The sequence below is a fragment of the Miniopterus natalensis genome, chromosome 4, assembly GCF_054644295.1.
Source record: "Miniopterus natalensis isolate mMinNat1 chromosome 4, mMinNat1.hap1, whole genome shotgun sequence".
Taxonomy (NCBI): Eukaryota; Metazoa; Chordata; class Mammalia; order Chiroptera; family Miniopteridae; genus Miniopterus; species Miniopterus natalensis.
In genome coordinates this window covers 68,705,284-68,723,316 of record NC_142084.1, presented here as the reverse complement: position 1 = coordinate 68,723,316, position 18,033 = coordinate 68,705,284, and the positions used below count along the sequence as shown (strand labels likewise).

The 18,033-nt window shown below is 49.9% G+C and overlaps 2 protein-coding genes across 3 annotated transcripts in view; one reads left to right on the top strand and one right to left on the bottom strand.

Annotated features, from left to right (window-relative positions):
• The window catches only part of ADGRE5 (adhesion G protein-coupled receptor E5), a 31,009-nt gene extending 28,344 nt beyond the window's left edge, over positions 1-2,665 (top strand). Inside the window, exons 15-21 of the mRNA XM_087816174.1 lie at positions 334-525; positions 793-1,019; positions 1,160-1,226; positions 1,351-1,442; positions 1,518-1,686; positions 1,787-1,885; positions 1,972-2,665. Of these exons, the coding sequence (XP_087672300.1) occupies positions 334-525; positions 793-1,019; positions 1,160-1,226; positions 1,351-1,442; positions 1,518-1,686; positions 1,787-1,885; positions 1,972-2,001 (876 nt within the window). The 3' untranslated portion in view covers positions 2,002-2,665. The remainder of the gene's footprint in view (positions 1-333; positions 526-792; positions 1,020-1,159; positions 1,227-1,350; positions 1,443-1,517; positions 1,687-1,786; positions 1,886-1,971) is intronic.
• On the bottom strand, positions 2,649-10,537 carry DDX39A (DExD-box helicase 39A). 2 transcript variants are annotated; one of them, XM_016219674.2, is made up of 11 exons: positions 10,454-10,537; positions 6,380-6,591; positions 6,156-6,283; positions 5,442-5,534; positions 4,894-5,077; positions 4,089-4,207; positions 3,611-3,742; positions 3,406-3,515; positions 3,159-3,303; positions 2,886-3,033; positions 2,649-2,799 (listed from the first exon to the last, which is right to left on the bottom strand). In XM_016219674.2, the coding sequence occupies exons 2-11, from the start codon at positions 6,585-6,587 to the stop codon at positions 2,783-2,785; spliced, it is 1,284 nt and encodes a 427-aa protein (XP_016075160.1). In that variant the 5' UTR covers positions 6,588-6,591; positions 10,454-10,537; the 3' UTR covers positions 2,649-2,782. The 2 variants fall into 2 exon arrangements, with proteins under 2 accessions (XP_016075160.1, XP_016075159.1); XM_016219673.2 differs by having other exon boundaries at positions 10,400-10,483.
• Between the last annotated feature and the right edge of the window lie 7,496 nt (positions 10,538-18,033).

The following is an 18,033-nucleotide window of genomic DNA, read 5'->3' as shown; positions in this document are numbered from 1 at the left end:
TGTAGGACTTGTGAGCTGATAGGGGCGGGAGATGAGGTCAGAGAAGGGGACCCATCAGTGTTGGAAAAGGATGTGACAGTCAAGGCTTCACTGGGGAACTTTTGGGATCCCTGCTGCACCCATGGGTGTGTATGGGGGGGGGGGTTATTTAGGATGACAGAGACGCAGCAGGTTTGCTCAGATGTTGAAGGCAGAAGAGGTGGGGGGAGGTGATCAGCCTGATCTGAGTCCTGCAGGCCACGCAGGTCCCAGGTGGGTCTGGGCTGTGTGACCAAGGAGGGCAGAGGGCATCAGGGTGCTGATCAAGCCCCACTCATCCCATCCTGCATCTAGGACCTGAAGCTGGCCCTGATAACCAAAGTGGGACTGGCGCTGTCGCTGGTCTGCCTGCTGCTGTGTATCCTCACCTTCCTGCTAGTGCGGCCCATACAGGGCTCGCGCACCACCATGCACCTGCATCTCTGCATATGCCTCTTTCTGGGCTCTGCCGTATTTCTAGCGGGCATTGAGAACCAAGGAGGCGAGGTGAGGCCCCTCCCCGTGGAGTACTCAACTGACACCTGGGTGCTCCGCCATTGAGTACCAGGGTAGTAGTAGTCCCGCCCACTCCCAGGTTTAGGTGGGGGAGAACCCCCCTTAGACTTGGCCCAGTCCACACACCAGCTTGAGCAGGTCCTAGCCACGCCCCAACCCCGCCTACCCTCCAGCCCATGCCACCGCCCACCACAATGCTCTGGTAGGGAACTGGCAGCCTGTGTCCCCGCCCCGCGTTTATGTCGTCCTGCCCAACAGGTCGGGCTGCGCTGCCGCTTGGTGGCCGGGCTGCTGCATTACTGCTTCCTGGCTGCTTTCTGTTGGATGAGCCTCGAGGGCCTGGAGCTCTACTTCCTCGTGGTGCGAGTATTCCGGGGCCAGGGCCTGAGCAAACACTGGCTCTACCTGATCGGCTATGGCGTTCCCGGGCTCATTGTGGCCATCTCGGCAGCCACCCGGAGCAAGGGCTACGGCCGTACTATCTAGTGAGTGTGTAGTAGTGGGCCGATGGGAGGGCTGGGGGACAGGGCCAGGGGCAGGCCAGGGGCGTGGGGCTAACAACACACACAGTGCCCCACTCCCCTCGAGTCCCCCTCTGGCTCCTGATCAGAACCTTCTCATCCAGCTGCTGGCTGGACCCCGCCCACGGCTTCCTCTGGAGCTTCCTGGGACCTGTGACATTCATCATATTGGTAACTGCCCCCCACGCTCACCCCTTAAAGCTTGAGTCTCCTAGCTCATCACTGAGCCCAACAGACCAGCTCTCTCCGGGTTCCAAGGACAACCCCTAATCCAAACTCTCTGCTCCCCATCCAGTGCAATGCTGTCATCTTTGTGATAACTGTCTGGAAGCTCACTCAGAAGTTCTCTGAGATCAACCCAGACATGAAGGAATTAAAGAAGGCCAGGTGAGGGCAGGAGCTGACAGGGAGAGGGGGGATGTGTGGGGTGGCCCCCTGCTGCAGCTGCCCTCCTCCCCCCAGGGTGCTGACCATCACAGCCATCGCACAGCTCTTGGTGCTGGGCTGCACATGGGTCTTCGGCCTGTTCCTCTTCAACCCAAGAAGCCAGGTCCTGGCCTATGCCTTCACCATCCTCAACTGCTTGCAGGGTGTCTTCCTCTTCCTGCTGCACTGCCTGCTCAACAAGAAGGTGGGCTTTGGGACAAGTTATGGGGAGGCTGGTACCCTCCCCCTTCCCCTACTTCTGGGGGCTGCCTCTCCCCCTTGACATAGCGTCTTGGGTCCTGCAGGTGAGAGAGGAGTACCAGAAGTGGGCCTGCATGGTCACTGGGAATAAGTACTCGGATTTCACCACATCCACATCCAGCTCCAGCAACAACCAGACTAGGGTAAGGGCCAAGCCTGATGTGGAGATGCCGGGGCCAGAAGGCAACCTTGGGCCAAACTCAGTCCTCACTGGCTCCTCTCTCTCCAGGTCCTCAGGCCATCAGAGTCTGGAATGTAACCACGAGGTTCTGGCCAGGCCAGCAGCTTTTGCACATGCTGAAAACTGTGCCCTCCTCTCCCACCACCCTGGCTCCCTCTGCCCTCCTGCCCCAAAAAAGGGGCATCAACAGTTCTCTGGCACAAGCCCAGGAGCATAGCCAGGGTGGAGTTGGAACTGATGGACCTGCTTGTGGCTGCCTCTGCCACACCCCAGCTGGGACCCAGGGTGGGCAGGAGCTGGCCCAAGGCTGCAGCCCCTTGCCCTGGTACACAACGCCCAGACAGACAGGGCTCCTGGTCTCCTACTTATCTGTCTTTGCTACAGAACAACAGGCCAGGGTACTGGGGCTCAACTTTCCTGTTAAGCTAAGACGGAGATCAAGGATGGGAGAAGGGCAGGGCCCCTGCTGGCCCTGCTGCTGTGGCTCACGGTACAGAAGCCAGTCTGCCTCCTGGGCAGAGGGTTCTCACTATTTTGAAGGTCATGGATGTTGTGTAAGGTTTTTGGGGTTTTTTGTATAAACTTTTCAATGTTGAGACTTAAAATTAAACTTCACACTGATATAGAAAGTGGCTTTGCTGACTGGCTGGGGGCTCAAGGACCAGGCCCATTGTGTCCGTGAAATACGAAGAGACCAGTAACAAATAGATGGGTGGGAGCCAGGCTTCCATAATAAAAATTTATTCTTACACAAATCTACAGCTTTTAAACAGTAAAAAGAAAGCCCCACTGTCACCTAGAAAGAGGCCTTGAAGCAGCACGTGGGAAGCAGGGTGCCTCTGGGATATCAGATGTGTGGTTACCGGCTCTGCTCAACTGTAAGACACACATGGGGAAGCCAGTGAGAGGAGGAGGAGAGGCCCCCAGGGCCCCAGTATACCCCTCCTGCCCGAGTCACTTACTGTATGTGGAGATGTCAATTTCTTCAGGAAGCTCTGCCACATTTACTTCAAACCTGTCCTGAACATCATTGAGGATTTTGGCATCATTCTCATCAGACACAAAAGTGATAGCCAAGCCTTTGGTGCCAAAGCGACCCGCACGGGCCACCTGCAGGGAGACAGGAGCACAGGTCAGGTCAAAGACACAACCTCAAGATCTGAGGACAAGCCAGGCCACGTCTCCACCCCAAGAAGGGGTCATCAGGGAGGTGACACCTCTGTGGGGCCACTCACCCGGTGGAGGTAGGTGTCCGAGTCCTCAGGCATGTCATAATTGAAAACGATGTTGACTCGCTCAATGTCCATCCCTCGGCCAAACAGATTGGTGGCCACCAGGATCCGCCGCTGAAAGTCCTTGAACTGCTGATAGCGTGACAGGCTAGGTGCAAGAGGAACAAGAAGTGGCCATTAGGTACAGAGTTACTGGGTAGCACTCCCTCTGAGAGTCCTGCCTTAGGTCTTCATGGCGGCATGTACTCACCGCTCCTCTTGGGCCATGCCCCTGTGAATGGCAATGGCTGGAAAGTTCTGCTCCACAAGCAGCTGGGCTAGGGCCATGCAGCGCTGCACTGATTTCACGAAGATCACCACCTGCCAGAGGGAGGCAGCGAAGTCAGGGCCAGAGTCCCAATGCACTGTCCTTCCAAAGGCCCAGCACCCCTCTCAACAGGCAACAGCAATGTCACCTGATTAAACTCTAGGACATCCAGGAGATCGAAGAGTTTGCGGTTCTTTTCGCTGTCTTTGAGTTTGACATAGTACTGCTGCAGTCCATGCAGCGTGAGCTTGGTCTCGTCGTCCACAAACACCTCCATGGGCTGGGGGGGAGGGGAGCAGGAAGGGGCAGGCTGGGCTTACTTCTGGGCACCTCGCCTGCCCAGAACCTTCCAGGAGTGACTCCATGCTGCGATGCTTCCCAGAGAGGCTGCTGTACCCAGTAAACATTTCTCTCCCAACAGCTGGATCTAAGCTCTGGTCTGATTCAGGTGTGGACCAAGCTCAGCTCCCAATCTGACAAGACAGAGGATGGAGGGCTCTGCAAGCCTCCCAGCATTGTTGTGCTGTGAGGGCAGTGTGGGTGTCATGCAGCAGTGTCAGCTTGGGCCCCAGGACCCAGGAGGACCAAAGCTGCTACACTGAGGTCTCGGCCACTGCCCTACTCACGTCTTGCATGAACTTCCTGCAGACAGGCCGGATCTCTTTGCTCAGGGTGGCGCTGAACATCATGCACTGCTTCTCGTGGGGCGTCAGGCGGAAGATCTCCTGTACGTCCCGCCGCATGTCTGGGTGGGGAGGGCAAGAAAAAGGTGGGCATGAGCACCTGCCACATCTTGACCGCCCCCCAAGACCAGTCCCAGCCCCTCCCAAACTGGCACCAAGATGAGGGCGGTGTGAGCAAGGAATGGAGGGAGGGGCAAGTCCCCAATGCCTGTGGGGCTGGACTTGGGGTAAGTGCAGGCCCAGGAGGAGCTGCAATCCACTTACACGCTGCCAGAGCGGAGCAGCCGTGCCAGGGCACCTCGAGCCACGCTTCGGGGAAGGGAGCCTGAGGCAGAGACAGCTGCTGGGGTGAGAGCTGCAGCTGCCTCCCAGGACACAAGCCCCATCTCTGACCGGCCCTATCAGGGCTCACTGAGGGCAGGCAGGGGAGTCTAGAACTAACCCGGCAGGAGAAGAGGCCATGGAAGCCTAGGGTTAATGTGTATATGTGCAGGACAGTGGCTCATTTGGGTCCTGTGGTCCCAACTCAGCTTGGGGTCAGAAGTAGCAGGTCTCATTCGGCCAAAACAAGAACTTGCCCTAAAAGCACTTACAGACCTGCCAGCCACCCACGTGACCCCACTTTGGGGAACCCCTCGGCCTGCCCTGTCAGGGCCCACCTGGCTCTGAAGTCTGGGGAGCTGTGAGAGGGGAAGGTGTGGCTGGCTGGGTCTCCAGTAGTGCTCACAGACCCGGCAAGGACACTCACCCAGCTGCTCCAGCATCTTGTCACACTCATCCAGCACGAAGTGCTTCACATTTCTCAGGTTGAGGCTCCTGTTCCGCACAAGTGCCAAGATGCGTCCTGGAGTCCCCACCACGACATGGGGACAGTTCTTCTTCAACACCTCTTCGTCCTTCTTGATGGAAAGGCCCCCGAAGAACACAGATACCTATACAGGTGGAGAAAAAGTCACTTTTGCCCACCTAAGGGCTGAAGCCATGCACCCCATTCCATGCTGACAGCCACCCAGCCTGTGGCGCTGCCAACTCAGGCTGCAGCAGGCCCCAACACCCCAAGCCTAGAGAGGCCTGAGAGCCTGGGCACAGCTCCACGGAAAAGCAGCCCAGGGATGGGACCTGTGAAGGCCTCTGGAGGCCATGCCTAATTCATCAGGCTTTTAAGGAGTATAAACCACAGCAAACCTCAAAGGCAGCTGCTGCAGCCAAGCTTGGTAAATGCTGGCTGGGCCAGAGCTGAGGCCAGCCAGGCTGCAGAGGACTATATGGCGCCAGGAACAGCTCAAGAGGGCTTACCTTGACACTGGGCATGTACTTGGAGAAGCGCTCATACTCCTTGCTGATCTGAAAGGCCAGCTCCCGAGTGTGGCACATGACCAGGACCGTTACCTGTAGGGTGGGCAGGAAAGACTCACTCAAGGCAGTATCCTAAATCTTCCCCAGCTAGAGCCCACACTACTGCTCTCTAGCCAGTGATAGGCCCAGTGCTGAGTCTCTGCTCTCCAACTACACTGGCCTTCTGAAACCATACCACCGCCTCTCACTAAACCTCCCTCCTTCACCATGTACCCTAAGGAAACAAAGGCTTGTGCACCCACATACAGCACAAGGATGTTGTCCCAACATGACAAAAACAGAACACTGGTATTCACTTCAATTATCCCCCGAGAGAGTGGAACACAATTTTCGTGACATAAGAAGACAGTTACGGCCTGTCAGCAACTATAGCAGTAACAAAGCTGTGTGCAGTATAACCCTCCTTCAAAAACAGGGACAATTTAGAAAGTACACAGTGAAATAACAACCATGTTTCTGGATGGCAAAACTGTGGACACTTTCCTATTGCTTCTCTTGGCTTATTATTTTGGAGAGGATTTTGTTAAAAGTAAGTACTGTACTTCATTTTAAAAACCCACAAAAAGAATGTGAAAACAGAAATTTGTAACAGGAGACGTTGTAGTCTAAGCTACCTCAGGTAGCTTAGGCCTGGGAGGGAGGACGCCCACCCACCTGTCCATTGACCGGCTCAATCTGCTGTAGAGTGGCCAGCACGAAGACCGCCGTCTTGCCCATTCCAGACTTGGCCTGGCACAGGACATCCATGCCCAAGATGGCTTGGGGTATACACTCGTGCTGAACTGGGGAAGAAAAAGCCCACGAGTGATTGGAAACCGGATTCTCCCTTTGTATGGGCCGTCAGAGGAGTGTGACGGGGGAGGAACAGGGAGTCATACCCTCAGATGGATGCTCAAAGCCACAGTCCACTATGGCCCTGAGGAGCTCAGGCTTCAGCAGAAAGTCTCGGAAGCCAGAGCTGTGGATGGAAACGTAGGACCCCTTGACATCTTTCTTGGGGGGCGCTGGGGTGCTCTCTGCAGGAGCCTGGGGCTCTTCATCTTCCTCATAATCCAGAAGCTCGTTTTCCACATCCTGTTCTGCCATAATGCTGAGAACAAAGGAGGAAGGGCCCAGAGAAGCAACTGAGATGCAAGCAGGAAAACCCACCAGTAAAGGAGAAGGCTACACAGCAGCTGCTGGTGGTTGACACAGGTCCAAGAGGGGCAATGCACTGGGGTCACATCTTAGGGGCTAGCCCAGAAAGCCACCCAGCTGATGAAGCCAAGACAGGATATCATTTCCCCACACTGACTCCAGCAGCACATCTCATCAGCTCCATCTGTGCAGCACCACCCAGCTTCAGGCTGTTGTGGCCACATCTCTACCTCTCTCATCTAAACCACCTCAGCTCTCCCTGCACCCTGCTAGCTATACCCACATGTGTGCACACACCCTCCATAAAGGCTTCACTTGCTCTCAAGAGTGATATCCCAATTCCTCCCACAGCCTTCACAACCCACCTCGTTGGCCCCTGCCAACCTCATTCCATACCACCTCTTTCAAATCACCCCAGCCTTGCTTGGTTGCTCACTCACTTAATCCCTACCCCAAGCTTTTACAGCCCACTGACATCAGAATGAGCTTTTCCCAGGCCTTTGCACAAATGCCTCCTTCACAGCATTCTGGTCTCAGTTCTAATGAAATGCCTAAGATGACTCAGCCTACAGGAACCCTGTCCCTATCAATCACCACCAATCCAAAGGGTATCCAACTGATGCTGCAAAGACCTGAGTTTGTGAGAGAGCAGTGACTGCCCAGCCCTGGCTCCTCCCGCTCTCTGTGGTCTGCACTGGGGAATAATTAAATGCTCTCATGAAAAGGCCTCCCATTGGGCCTGGGCCAATAAAAATGAAGCTGAGATGGTAAATGGAACACAAAGCTACCTCACCTCCTGGCTTTATTTAATCCAATACACACAAAGCACCTACTGGGTGCAAGATGTGCTACAGGGACCCAAACCTGACAATACTATCTTTTGTCACTCTTGCCTCACCCCAGCCTCCAATCTAGAGGGTAGAAGTGCTGAAGGAGCCCCTCTTCCTGAGCTGGGTGCAGAGGGTCCTGGGCCCAGTTTATGGCCCTCCTGTCACTCATTCTCTCCAAAACTTCATCTGGCCCGAGTATTCACCTTTGTGCTGAGGCCTCACAAACTTGTCTCTAACAGCGACAATTCCCCTCAACTCCAGACTGTTACCAGCCACCTCTTCCACATTTCCCTTTGTAAGCTGAGCTCAAAATGCCCAGAGCAAAACCCTCCATTTCTCCCCACAGGCTGCTTCCCCATCTCAGAAAAGGCAATTCCATTCTCTCAAGGGCTGTCTCTTCTCTCACCTTTCCAATCAGCCAACAAATCCCACCCAAACAATCAGGCCAGATCTCACTCCTGCTACCTTGGAGGTCCTAAGCTGCCATTACCTTTCTTTTTTAAAGTTAGAACAGCTTGCCCTAGCTGGTTTGGCTCAGTGGTTAGAGCGTCGGCCTGCCAACTGAAGGGTCCCAGGTATGATTCCAGCCAATGGCACGTATCTTGGCTGCAGGCTCGATCCCCAACCCCAGTAAGGGAGAGAGTGGGAAGCAACCAATCAATGTCTCTCTCACATCGATGTTTCTCTCTCCCCTTCCCCCCATTTCACTCTCTGAAAAGCAATAGAAAAAATACCCTAGGGTGAGGATTAAAAAGTAATACTAATAAAGTTAGAACAACTTTATTGAGATATTCACATGCTACATCAATTAAAGTGTACAATTCAACGGTTTTTAGTGTAATCATAGATATATACAATCATCACTACAGTCAGTTTTAGAACATTTCACCACCTCACACAAACTCTTTACCCTTTAACTATCATCATATTCCCCCATCCCCTTTGGCAACCACTAGTCTTTCTTTTATTTGAATATGCCTATTTTGGACATTCCATATAATGGAACCGTATAATATGTGGTCCTTTGTATCTAGTTTCTTTCACAGCATGCTTTCAAGATTTATCCATGTTGTAGCATGTATCAGTACTTCATTTCTTTTCATGTGTGAATATTTCGTTGTATGGGAATACAATACCAGTTTATCCACAGTCGGATGAGAATCTGGGTACCATTATCTCTTGCCTGGATTATGTCAACAGCCCCCTCAATGGTGTCCCCGTTTTCCATCTCTCATGACCCTCCACCTACTCTCCCACAGGAGCCAGAAGGAGACTACATAGAAGCTAAGTCAGAGAATGTCACTCCCACTCAAAACCCTCCACAGGCTCCCAATGGGCTCAGAATAAAACTCAAAGAGTTCTCACCATCCTACCAGGCCCTACACGACCTGATCCCATCTGTAGTCAGATCTCATCTCTCCCATTGCCCTCCCTCACTGGCCTTAAACGGAGGGCCTCAAACATACCTCAGCACCTTTGCACTTGTTGCTCCTCCTGCCCAGAATGGTCACAAATTCCACTTCCTTCAGGCATGTTGCTACAGAAAGGCATTTCCTGCTGGCCCCAATCTCAAAAGCACCCCTCAAGTCATGCCAGCCAAGAGCCTAGAACAGGACCTGGCATATACCAAGTAAGCACTCAACAGTAATGGCTGAGTAAATGGAAAATCAAAGCCTCAAGGAAGAGTTTAGAGGCTAAAGTGAGAATGAACTCTTATCTGATTCTTGAAAGAGGCCATCTGATACCACCCTGAGGATTCTGACTGGCAAAGACAGGAAGGGGTCATTTCCTAGGCAGCAGGGAGAACAGGACAAATGGTCAGTTCCAAAACCCTTTAGGGGAATGAAGAGTAGGACTGGCTGGTTGACACAGCGGCAGAAGACAAAGGTGGAAGAACTGGTCAGGTCCAGGGCGTTTGTACTAGGGAATCTCTGATAAGGTTTTAGATTTGAGTGACTCAATCAGTATTTGCCTTTCATTTGCCCAAGAGCAAGTAACTAGCAGTAGGAATTGGGGATGAGACCAGCATCAGGGAAAACCAGTCACCAAGGAAAAGAGGATTAACCAAGATAGGGGCCTTATTTATTTAGTAGGGAAGAGGGTGGACCACTCTACAAGGTGGGACCATGCCCTGGGGGATCTGTGGGCAGAAGACAGCCAGCATTTGCTACGCTGGCCTTCATGTAGCTGACCAAAAAGAGATGGTGTATTTAAAAGAAACGAAGAGGTCAAACAAACTCGTTTTGTTTTAAAAGGTAGACAGATTTGCGAACATACTGAGTTTGAGGCACAAAATTTTCTAGCCAGGGTAAAAAGCTCAAAACAAATTAGATCAGGAGAGGATATGGCAAGATTTGTCCGGCCCAGAGGGGGGAGAAAGAAACTGCTGAAGCCCCAGGAGCGGATGAAGTAGGAAGCTGGCACAAGTGACAATTGAGACACGCACGCGTACCCTTTCATCCTCAAATCCCAGGAAGGATATCCACTTCATTTTGTTCCCTACTTGAACATGGTTTTTGACATAATCTCTGGAACCACAAATCCTCCAAAAAGGCGGTGCAAGAACAGAGCCGAGTAGGGGAGGGGAAGTCCCTCGGGCTTGGAGAACCTCGTCACGTCTACAAACTCGTTTCTCGCGGCCCCAGACCCCTCCGAACCCCTCCCCAAACAGTCCCGAGACGCCTCGAGGTCTCATCGAACAGGTAGGTTCCTCCCCTAAGTAGGGCTCGCCGCGCCGGGCGCCATAACTGCATCTCCCGAAAACGGGCCCCGCGCCCCGCGCGCCAACTGCCGTCCGCCGCAGGCGCATGCGCCCCGGCGTCCAACGGCCGCAGCCTCGCGCGCGGGCACCCCAACCGCCCCGCCCCCCCTTGTCTCGAGCCCCCTCATCCTTCTCCCCTCAACCCTTGGCGTCCCCCCTAGCCCCCTCACCAGCAGGTCCGACGTCTCCGCACCGCGGCACCGCGCCCAGAACCTGCCGCTCACCTGAGTTCCCCGTTCGCCTCCGCGTGCTCCGAGGAGAGTCGCCCGACCACGGTTGCCGGTCCCGCGCCCCGGACACGAGCTATAGTGCTTCCTGCCGCCTGCGTTCGACTGAGGGTCTGCTCACTGGACCGCTGGCTTATCAGTCAAGAGAGGCGGAAGCGGTGATTGGGTCCTGAGAAACATGTCGGGATGCTATTAGTGGAGAGAGGAAAGAGGGCGTGCCTCTTGCCTCGGATTCATTGGTCAATCTAAAAATAGGCGCCCAAGTGGGTTGGGCCTGCGTCTGCCTGCGTACTGTCACGTGACCGGGGTTTGGAAAAAGGTGGGCGCCGCCATATTCGATACTGGCAATCGAAGCCTGGCAGATTGACGTGCAATGAGTGTGTAGCTCTCGTGAAATGTGCTATCTACGCTGAGCACGGAATTTAGGGCTTTTGTAGTGGCGATAATCGCGACCTCCCTGTCCTCCAGGGGATTGGCTCTGAAAAGGCTGTGAGGACAATGGGGAGCCTGGAATGACTCCATCGTGGAGAGGACATTTGCCCCTGCAGTGGGGAAGTGGCCCGGGGGGGGGAGGGGGGGGCAGTAGTGAGAGAAATGGTCTTAGCAACAGTTGCTGTTTGCTGAGAGCCACGTCCGGAGTCAGACGCTGTGCTATTGGCCGTGCAGGTTCAGGCCACAAAACCAAAATCAAGTTGTTTTCCCCTAGTACTTTACTGAGATAAAGTTTACAGTGAAGGGAACAGATTGTCACCTGAGTGACTATTGCCCAGTGAAGGTATGGAACATTTCCAACAAGTTCCTCTGTGCCCCTCTCAGTTAACCACACCCCTCACCACCCTACCACCCTCCTCGCCCCACCAGGCAACCCCTATATGTATTTCTATCATTATAGTTTTGTCTGTTCTTGAATTTAATATAAGTGGAATATGCAATGAATTCTTTTCAGTCTGGCTTCTTTTGCTCAACAAAATGTTTGGAGCCTGTTGGTGTGGCTGCACCAAGACGTTGCAGGTCCGATTCCCGGGTTGCCGGCTGGACCCCCAGTAGGGGGCGTGCAGGTGGCACCCAGTCAACGATTCTCAAAACGATGTTTCTATCTCTGTCTCTCTCTCTCAAATCAATAAAAACACATTAAAATATGTTTTGAGATGTGTCCATGTTGCTGCACACATCAATGTTTCGTTCTTTTTTATTGCTGTGTAGTATTCCACTGTGTGGTTATACCAGGATATAACCAATATAGTTTTTCCATTCACTTTTTTTTTTTTTAAATGTATCTTTATCGATTTCCGAGAGAGGAAGGGAGAGGGAGAGAGAGATAGAAACATCAATGATGAGAGAATCATTGATCAGCTGCCTCCTGCACGCCCCCAACTGGGGATGGGGCCCGCAACCCGGGCATGTGCCCTGACCAGGAATCGAACCCCAATCGCCTGGATTCTAGGTCGATGCTCAACCACTGAGCCACACCCGGCTGGGCTCCATTCACTATTGATGGACATTTGGTTGTTTTCAGTGTCTGGCCATATGAATAAAGCTTGTACAGGTATTTTTATGAGCATAAGTTCACTTCTCCCTGGTAAATACCTGGAAGTGGATTGGTGGGCCCTAGGTCATGTGTGCAGCTTTAGTAGATCCTGAAGTGTTTTGTCTTTTGTTTTTTACAGTTTACATTTAATATTTTGTATTAGTTTCAGGTGGGTCCTGAGTTTTCCTAAGTGATAGTTACACTTCACACTCCCACTAGCACCCTGTGAAAGTTCCAGTTACTTTCAGTCCTTGCCCACGGCTGGTATAGTCAGTCTTTTGTCAGCTATGTTTTGATTTGGGGTTTCAAGGGAGGCTAGTGCAGCTAAGCAGGTCAAAAAGATAAGCCTGCTCTAGCATTCTAGTCTCCCTAAGCCCATGACACAGTTTTCCACCACTGTTTTTCAAGGAGGTTCTAGCACTTCAACTTTATTTAGTCAAGGCTATCTTGGGGTCTATTTTCTAGACAACGCATATAAAGCTGAAGTCACTAGAGGTATAGTTTCAGCCAAAAAGCCCAATGAAGAGAAATCAGTCCATCCAGAGGGAGGCTTTACATACTATAAGTAGATATTGTAGGTAATAATTACACCATAGCACTTATAAATCACCTGCTATGTGACTAACAGGGCCAGGATGAGAGTGAGGCATGCAAAATTTAAGGGGACACCAAAAATAAAACAAAAAACACCTCAGTCATCAAGATAAATAATACTTGAATGCACTATTTGAAAATCAAAACGTTTTATTTTGTTTATTCCTCATCCGAAGATATGTTTTTATTGATTTTAAAGAGGAAGGGGGGAGAGAGAGAGAGAGAGAGAGGGAAGGAGAGAGAGAGAGAAAGAGAGAGAAGGAGAGAGAAGTAGAGAGAGAGAGAGAGAGAGAAGGAGAGAGAAGGAGAGAGGGAGAGAGAGAGAGAGAGAGAGAGAGAAGGAGAGAGAGAGAGAAGGAGAGAGAAGGAGAGAGAGAGAGGGAAGGAGAGAGAGAGAGAGAGAGAGAGAGAAGGAGAGAGAGAGAGAGAGAGAGAGAAGGAGAGAGAAGGAGAGAGAGAGAGGGAAGGAGAGAGAGAGAGAGAGAGAGAGAGAGGGAGAGAGAGAAACATCACCGTGAGAGAAAAACATCAGTCAGTTGCCTCTGGTACACACCCAACCTGGGATCAGACCCAAAACCTGGGCATGTGCCCTGACCTGGAATTGAACTAGAGACCTTTCTGTGCACAGGACAACACTCAACCAACTGAACCACACCAGCCAGGGCTTAAAATTTTGATATTTTGTTCATTATAGATTTCAAACAGTTTGATTCTGCACAACTGGTCAGTGTGGCTCAGTTGGTTGAAGTGTTGTCCTGTGTACCAAAATGTCTCAGGTTCCATTCCTGGTCAGGGCACATACCGAGGTTACAGGTCCCATCCTGGTCGGGAGGCAACTGACCGATGTTCTCTCACATTGATGTTTTTTTCTCTCTCTCTCCTTCTCCCTTCCTCTCTCTCTGAAATCAATAAAAACATATTGAAATTATTTTTTAAGTAGACAGGAATCAGTAACAGTGCTGCATGATGCCAAGCCGTGTTGATTCCTGAGGCAGAAGAAAAAGATAAAGATTACTGGTGCTGTCTTTATTTGAACTTTTTGCATTAAATTTTTAAAATTATTGCATTAAAACATGTATCATGAGTTTTTTGGCACCCCCTTAAATTTTGTACCTGAGGAAATGACTTCACTCTCCTCACCCTAGGCCCTGCCCTAGTACTCAGCCTTGTCCTGAGAAATCTAAATACAGTGTGTCCCCCCAAAATGGATACACACTGTAACAGCTTATAGCTCAATTTTGAAAATGAAATGTATTTTAATACATACTGCCTTTATAATTATTCAGTGTGTGTATACACTTTTTAGGACACCCTATATATACACAGATTGAATCCGCACCCTACGAAGAGGGGTGTGTTTTAGCATATTCATTGTCAGGTAGGTGACCTGAGGTCCAGAGAAGGTTAATCTCCCAAGGCCCAAGGCTGCCAGGGATTTAAGTCTAGGCCATCTCCCTCCATTAGACTTGGCCAGCATCCTGTGAAAGTAGAGAGACCAAAGCCTGGAGAAAACCATTTCCCCTGGGGATAGAGGAGGTGCCCCAGGAAAGCAGGTGGGAGGCAAGCTTGGGAGTAATTAGATCATCTGAGATGAGTTGTGGAGGAGGTCGCTGAAGTGAGCTGAGTCCAGTTGAGAAGTCTGGGAAAACGAAAACACTCCAGTACGCCCACCATCCATGCAGCCAGGGGAAGCCAGGTGATTCAAAAAACAATCACCTCTCCCAAACTATATATCCAGAAAAGGAAAAGATTAGAGCCTCCTAAGGTATACCCACTACAACCACCCAAGATTAACAAACATTAACATTTTTCATATTAGCTTGATCAATTCAGAATTATTTTAAGATATAAAAGATTTAAAACACACCTGCCCAAATAGCTAAAAAGACTGACAGTGCCAGGGGCTGGAGAGACTCTGGTGGGCACGTAAAATGAGAAAGTCACTTTGGAAAATGATTCGGCAGTTTGTAATAAGGTTAAGCAGGTTTCTCAACCTCAGCACTCTTGCTGTTTGGGCCAGATCATTCTTTGTGGTGGGGACTGTCCCATTGTAGGGTATTCAGCAGCATCCCTGGTCTTGACCAGCAGATGCATAGCAACCACCCCACCTCCAATGGTGACAACCCAAAATCTCTCACATCTCCAGACATTGCTAATGTTCTTCTTGGGGGAGGGGACAAAATCAGCCCAGATGAGACCCATTGGGTTAAACAGGCACCTACCTCATGATTAAACAACCCTCTTAGGTAAAGCTATAACAGTACATGAAATACTTTTTGCCCACAAAAAGATAACCAGCAATGAACATTATTTATGCATATATAGCCCCAAACTGCAAACAACCCAAATGTCCATCAACAAGTGAATGAAGAAAGAAACTTCATTCTACATCATGGAATACCTTTAGAAATAAAAGGAATGAGCTATCGATACTCATGACATTATCAATGAATGTCAAAAACATGTTCACTGTGAATATACTAATGTAAATGGGAACAGAGGCCCCTTCCCATGCTCAAGTCCATCAATAAGCAGCCTGTGAGACCTTGGGAGCCTCGCCAGCTCCTCAGTCAAGAAAACAGATAGCAGTTTTGAACTCACACAGCTTTTGAGAAAACACATCCCCCTCCCCCTGCATGCCCTGTTTTTCTCTGTTTTCTGTACTCTATAAAACCTTGTGGTGGGAAAGCACTGGCAGGCTGCCACTTCCACACCCACCCTCCAGCCAGATGGGACTTGGTTCAACTTCATAGGTCAGCCACCACTGGTGTACATATAAGTCATAAGAAACCCATGTCTTTCACAGCCAGTCCTCTGGGTTATTTCTTTGGGAATCCAAGAACAATACATTGAGGTTTTCTGGGATCTCAGCACTTTGTATAACAACTAAAAATCACTAGAATTCACACTTAAAAAGAGTGAATTATATGGTATGTGAATTTTATTTCAATAGAAACAAAACATGTTGAGAGAATCCAGACATAAAAATCCAGACATAAAAAAAAAAATCATGAAATGATTCCATGCAGTACAAAGTTTAAGAAGAGGCAAAATTAATCTATGATGATAGAATCTATAGGACGAGGTTACTTGGGAAAGGACACGTGTAAAATCTACGCATCAGGGTAGTGGACTGGGTATTGGCCACAGGAGTGTATACATATATAAGAATTCACAGAGCTGTGCACCAAAAGATCTGTGTACTTTACCATCTGTAAATTGCACCTCAAAATAATTTATAATTAAAAATAAATGACATAACACATTACAGTGAAAGTGGAAGTCACTTATCTTCACCTCCCTAACTCCATTCCCCTCCCTGCATTGCAGAAATATCCCCAATAAAAATAATGAGACTGAACAATGACCACACCCCTCTTCTGTGCTTTACAAGAATCAATTCATTTAAGCTTCCCAGCAACCCTATGAAGTAGGCGCTGTTACTATCGTCCCCTTTTACAGATAAACACATTGAGGCACAGAGCAGTGAAGTAACTTGTTCTGAGTCTCACTGTTAGTGTGTGATGGTGTCAGGATTTGAACCCAAGTAGCCTGATCCTCCTCAGCCAGGATGCAAGGCACACTATAAGCATACTAATCCATACTTACCCACAAACTTGATATATAGCTTTACTTTCTCTATTAATGATATCAACAGTATCAAATGGTATCAATTTTTTCCTACTTGCTTTTTTTTTTTTTTTTTTTTGGTTAATCCTCACCAAAGTGTATTTTCTCTATTACTTTTTCAGAGAGTGGAAGGGAGGAAGGGAGGGAGAGAGAGAGGGAAAGAAACATCAATGTGAAAGAGATACAGCAACCTCCCCAGTACATGCCCTTAACCAGGAATTGGACTTGAGACCCTTCAGTGCACAGGCCAATGATGCTCTAACCACTGAGCCACACCGGCCAGGGCCCTACTTGCTTTTTTATCCCCTCTCAAGGAGTTGTTTTTGACCTTAGCCTTGTTGACACATTTAGTTCTTCTGCTGTTAGATAAATCTACATCCATTTCTTTCTCTGGTCCTTACTGGTGGAGAGTTGGTTAGCAAAGAGCCTTATCTGTAGAGAAACAATTCTCATTCAGTTCCTCCCCTGCTAAGAATCTATCTGGCTCCCACAGTTCTTAGGGTCAAGTCTGAACTCCACCCCCACCATCTGCAACATCTGGAGCCTGCCCCCCCGCTCCAGTTTCATCAGCACTACACACCCTAGTCATGCCCCTATGTTTGTTCATCCATCTATACATCCAGCAGCTACTTACTGAGCATCTTCTCTGTGCTAAACCCTGTTCTAGGAACCAGGGACCCAGCAGTGAATAAGAAAGGCAATGATTCCAGTCTTGGGGGAACTGATATCTTCCTGGCCAAGACAGACAAGAAAGAAAAGAGTAGAGTGAAATTTATTGAAATTTGTAAGGAAGAAAAATCAAGCTATGTGAGGGGTAGAATTTGGTAGGGAGAGCATGGGGCTTGTTTTAGGTGGGGATGTAGTTTGGGAAGACTTCTCTAAGAAAGTGAGCAAAAATGGAAATGAAGTGAGGAAGAGAGAATGCCAAGATGAGAAGGAAAAGCACTGCAAGCAGAGGGGACAGGTAGTGTGAAAGTCCTGATGTTTGAGGAGCAGTGAAGAGGCTGTGAAGCCAGAGTAGAATGAGCGAGGGCAAGGGAGGGCCGAGGAATCAGGGCATGCCAGGTTCTCCCTCACCCACCTTTAACCTTTGCTCCTGCTGTTCCTTCCACCAGATACCCTTTTCCTTTTTATCTACTTTGCGAATTCCTAATTTGTTCTTCACAACTCAACTTCAGTGCCAGCCTTTCTGCCTTCTCCACAGTGGGATGACTGCTTCCTCAAAGCCTCCACAGGCCTGGAATACCTTTCCCTTCACACTGCATCCAATCACTCACTCCATGAAGATTAAGTGAGCATAAGCCAGACACTGGGCAATTTTAGAAAGAAGCGACATTTAAAATAAATAAAACAGGGCCATGGGCCATATGTGACAGGGCATGGAGGTAATCTGGGAAGGTCTCTGAGAGGAGATGACATTTAAACAGAGACCTAAATGATCATAAGAGGCCAGCCTTAAGGACATATGATGGAAGGGCATTTCAGACCAGGGAACAACCAACGCAAAGGTCCTGAGGTTGGAAGTAAGTTGAAAATATTTGAAGAACAGAGAGGAGGTCAGTGTTGCTGGGTGGGGTGAGGGAGCGTGAAGGGGGGATGTAGCTAGCCAGGTGGGGAGAGGCCTGATAGAACCACCTTGTAGACCAGGTGAGGGGTGGAAAGTTTTTCCTATGAGCTCAAGAGAGATTGGAACAGGTTTTCCAGCAGGCAGGAATGGGGGTGAGGTGTGATTTATGGTTTCCAAGGCCCCAGAGCTGATTGGAGAGGGGCCAGAGCAGCTGCAGTTATCATATTTGGTCAAAATTGTACAATTAGTTCTTGGTCC

Bases quoted from the DNA above. Each gene is read 5' to 3' on its own strand.
- DDX39A (XM_016219674.2), bottom strand. From the start codon at position 6,587: ATGGCAGAACAGGATGTGGAAAACGAGCTTCTGGATTATGAGGAAGAT. The intron at 6,284-6,379 runs GTATGACTCCCT...TTTCTTCCCCAG, and splicing joins CTTTGAGCATCCATCTGAGG to TTCAGCACGAGTGTATACCC. The intron at 3,516-3,610 runs GTGACATTGCTG...TCCCTCTGGCAG, and splicing joins ATGTCCTAGAGTTTAATCAG to GTGGTGATCTTCGTGAAATC.